The sequence below is a fragment of the Chrysochloris asiatica genome, unplaced genomic scaffold (assembly GCF_000296735.1).
Source record: "Chrysochloris asiatica unplaced genomic scaffold, ChrAsi1.0 scaffold00065, whole genome shotgun sequence".
Taxonomy (NCBI): domain Eukaryota; kingdom Metazoa; phylum Chordata; class Mammalia; order Afrosoricida; family Chrysochloridae; genus Chrysochloris; species Chrysochloris asiatica.
In genome coordinates, this window is record NW_006408583.1 from 5,980,005 (window position 1) to 5,983,809 (window position 3,805).

The 3,805-nt window shown below is 40.1% G+C and overlaps 1 protein-coding gene across 2 annotated transcripts in view; it reads left to right on the forward strand.

Moving 5' to 3' along the window:
• MLLT3 (myeloid/lymphoid or mixed-lineage leukemia (trithorax homolog, Drosophila); translocated to, 3) overlaps positions 1-3,805 on the forward strand; it is a 427,197-nt gene that overhangs the window by 405,648 nt on the left and 17,744 nt on the right. For both annotated transcript variants that reach the window (XM_006864467.1, XM_006864466.1), the window contains 2 exons: positions 112-241; positions 2,762-2,861. In XM_006864467.1, the coding sequence (XP_006864529.1) occupies positions 112-241; positions 2,762-2,861 (230 nt within the window). The remainder of the gene's footprint in view (positions 1-111; positions 242-2,761; positions 2,862-3,805) is intronic.

Here is a 3,805-nt window from a genome sequence, read left to right on the forward strand (position 1 = left end):
TGTGTGTGGATCATGATTATTTTTAATGAATGATCATTGGAGAGGTGGCTAGTAAGTATTTCCCCAAGTCTGACATAGTGTGTTTGTCTGTGGTTCAATGTCGTCACGCAGGTCCTTTAAGGTCTATAATGAAAGATCTGCATTCCGATGACAACGAGGAAGAGTCGGATGAGGCAGAGGATAATGACAATGATTCTGAAATGGAGAGACCTGTAAATAGAGCCGGCAGTCGAAGTCGCAGGTGAGTGTCTCAGGAGAAGAGGGGCTCCTTGCAATAGAGATGCACTTTTCATCTAGACCCACCTGTGTCATCACAGCAAAGGACTAAAATGCCAGAGACCATGGCATTGATATGGGCACACTCATTTGGAGCCTGGATGCCTTGTCGTGTTCACACTTAACCTCTCTGTAGGGAACGATTCATTCCTTTTGTTAGGACAGATTTTATAGGGAAACTTTATATATAGGACAAAGTCCCATTAAAAGCCCTTATTCTTGAAAGTCTATGCAGCTGGCAGGACTCCTGAAATTAAGGTCTGTTGTTCTTTGAAGAGTGTGTGTAGATCCGTGGCTGAAGGTAGTCTCAGAGTTTGAAGAGGTGCTGTTTGCTGTTTGCAGTTTGAAATACATAATTGGCTTCAGTGAATTGTGTGTGACCTAATTAAAACTAGCATCACCTGTGTGTGTTTTCCAGCAAAGAAATTCCCTTTAAGTGTGCTGACAATTAGATTCCTTAAGTAGCTTTAATGCTGTGAAGCATAATTCCACATTATAAAATGGTAATTCATGTCACTTATAATTAATAGTCAAGTTGAAATTGCCTTGAGGATTTCATTTCTTTATCATGAGGAAAACAAATAAGACATGCATGCTTATTTTAATGTGGTTTGAGTAGAAAAAAAAATCATCCTACTTGAACTTAAAACCAATTACATTTGTAATAGATTGCATTAGATCTTTTCCCATTATCCATTACTGTGTAGAGGGCCCTAAAATTCTTTAAAAGAATGCTATCTTAACCCAAACTGGATAGACTTGTGCTTTCTAATTGGGAATTCCTTTGAACAGAGCCTCTTCAGGGCATGCGCCGAGATCTCACAACTCTTCCTTATCACTATACTCAACACCTCTTTCTCACAAACTCACCTAGAAAACATATGGCCTTGGTCTTACAATGCCTCCTTTAGAAGTATTTAATCTAACAGGAAGGAAATTGGTAGGCCAAGAAGACTTAAAAGTAGACGGAACCTTGAAGTTTGGGAGTTTGTTTATACCAGCCAAAATTCTATCCACTGACTGATCTCAGATTTAGCTGATAAAAAATGTATGACTTATGTCGAAAATTCCCAAGTTGCAGTCATTTAGAGGATCTGGGTATTCTGTGATTAGCTGCTGCCCACCCACTTCCTGCCCTGTCCCCAGAGTCAGTGTTGGTCAGATGAGACACATTGTAAGCTGTCTGATAGATTGGTGGAGACATTCTTCTTTGCCCTGCCTCTGACGTGTGCTGTTAGTACGACAGTACCAGTGTAGCATTTGATCTCGGATGCACTCGTGAAGTCTCAACGGCTTAATCAGTTTAAATACTCAGTCTTCCACTTCAGTCAAGAAGCATTTTAAAACGGCACTTCAGCTGAACTCTTCATTAATGTAATTTAGTTAAGAAAACAAGTTCCATCAGTTTTTGCTAAAAGGATGCCCTAGTGTGTCCTTTGCATTTTGTATCTTGTAACTTGTCTTATCAGAATATATTATACAGCACGAATGTGATTGCCTGCTCAGACTGAAAGACAAACTCTCATGATTTCTAAAGCATTTTCTGGTTCTGAGAAGAATATTTTATTAGATTGCTATACAACCAGCGAGAGGAGACAAAACATTGAAGGACATTTCAGAAGGAAGGCAGACATTGAGCAGAGTCGAATAAAGAAGTATTTCCTACTCTGGCTACAAGGAAACTCCATTTTAATCGGAAAAGAACATGTCATCCGGAGCTGTCAGTGGTGCAGGCTGTTGTCCACGTTCTTCTTAGCAGTTGCTTCTACTTTTGCAGCCTGTATCTTAGCCAGATGTGTCATTTTAATTTTTGTCTGTAGCACCATAACAAGGAACCTCTGTGTTGATGTGAGATAAGCATTGGACTGCTAACTGTAAGGTCAGTGGTTCAACCCACTAGCCATTCAGAGGGAGAATAATGAGGCTGTCTGCTCCCATAAAGATGTACAGTCTTAGAGACCCTGTATAGGGTCAAGGTGGGTCAGAATTGACTCAATGGCAGGGATTTGGGTTTGGTAGCAGTGTGACAAGAGAAAGGAGAATGAAAGGTAGTAACTTACAGACTGTCAAATTTTGTTGACCTTCTGCAAGCTTGGGTAGCATGTTTGATGATAGTAGGAAGATGGAGCCAGAAGAGGGATGTAAATGGATCAATGGCACCAGTGTAGTGACTAGGCACTAGCTTTAGGTTCAGATTGCTTGGCCTGAGTTCTAGATCCACCTCTGTGACCCCAGGCCAGTGATAGTCTCTCTAAGTCTTGGTTGTGTCATCTGAAAATAGGGGATGATTAAGTGAGAAATTGAAGGTAAAGCACTTGACGCAGTTTCAGACACAAAATAAACTGTGATGCTTGTCAACTGTTGTTGAAAATGAGCTTTTTGGTGGTTAGAGTTTGGGCTCCTTCCTCTTTGTGCCCATTACCAACGGGATTTCAAGAGCCATTGCTTTTTAACTGATGCGTCTGACCTCTCTCTGTCTTTTCAGGGTCAGTTTAAGTGATGGCAGTGACAGTGAGAGCAGTTCTGCTTCTTCACCTCTACATCATGAACCACCACCGCCCCTATTAAAAACCAACAATAACCAGGTAAACTGATGGCTTTGCACTTGGAAAAACTGAAAAATTTGATGCAACTACTTTTACAGAACACTCAGAACTTTTTACATCTTCATTATAAACAAAGTCTCTCCTGATGCCAAATAAGTGGGAATCCATAACTTTGGGATAAATACAAAGTTAGGATGCACAAACAACTGTTGTCCTGAGAAGATGGAAATGTTCCATTGAGTTACTCAAGTAGACACAGAGAGGGATGGTGCCCCAAAGTGTTACCTATTTACTCCCGATTTCCATAGAGCAGTAAGGAGGCAGCATAATAACTTTAAAAGAATATGGCCTTTGGAACTAGTAAAAAGCTTGGTTCTGTGCTTTACTGCTCATTATTTACTAGTGGGAAATGAACTTTTAACTTCTCCTCAGTTTCCTCAATCCGTAAATGGGGATATTAGCAATTACCTTGCATGTTCCAGGAAAGATGAGGAATATTCTATACAAAGGTCATGAGACGATGCTAGTACCCACCTTGAAGCTCATTTGATGGTCAGTGTTGACTACGATGTAGTAAGCTGCTATGCTTCACTTTGCTCCTCCAGGGAAAAGAGGACCATCACTTGGGATTATAAGGAATAGTTTGGCAAGTGCACAGAGAACGATGATTATAAATCAAGCGAAAGGAGAGCTCACTAACTTGGCAGGCAGCTCAAAATATAGCTGTTTGGACAAGAATCTAGGCAGTACTTGGAAAGCTATGATGAAGAGCTTATGTTAAACCAGTGAATAAGATGGGATCTTTAAAATACTTATTAAAATAAACAATTTCCAAGTATCAAGAATATTGGAGCAGCCTTAATGTGCATTGAATTGTCTCATTACTGTTAAGTTGTTCTTATCTCCTTGTTTAGACAGAGTCCCTCTGACCTTTACAGTAACTGCTTGATTCAGGTTTCCTTATATTAACTTGAACATAAAAG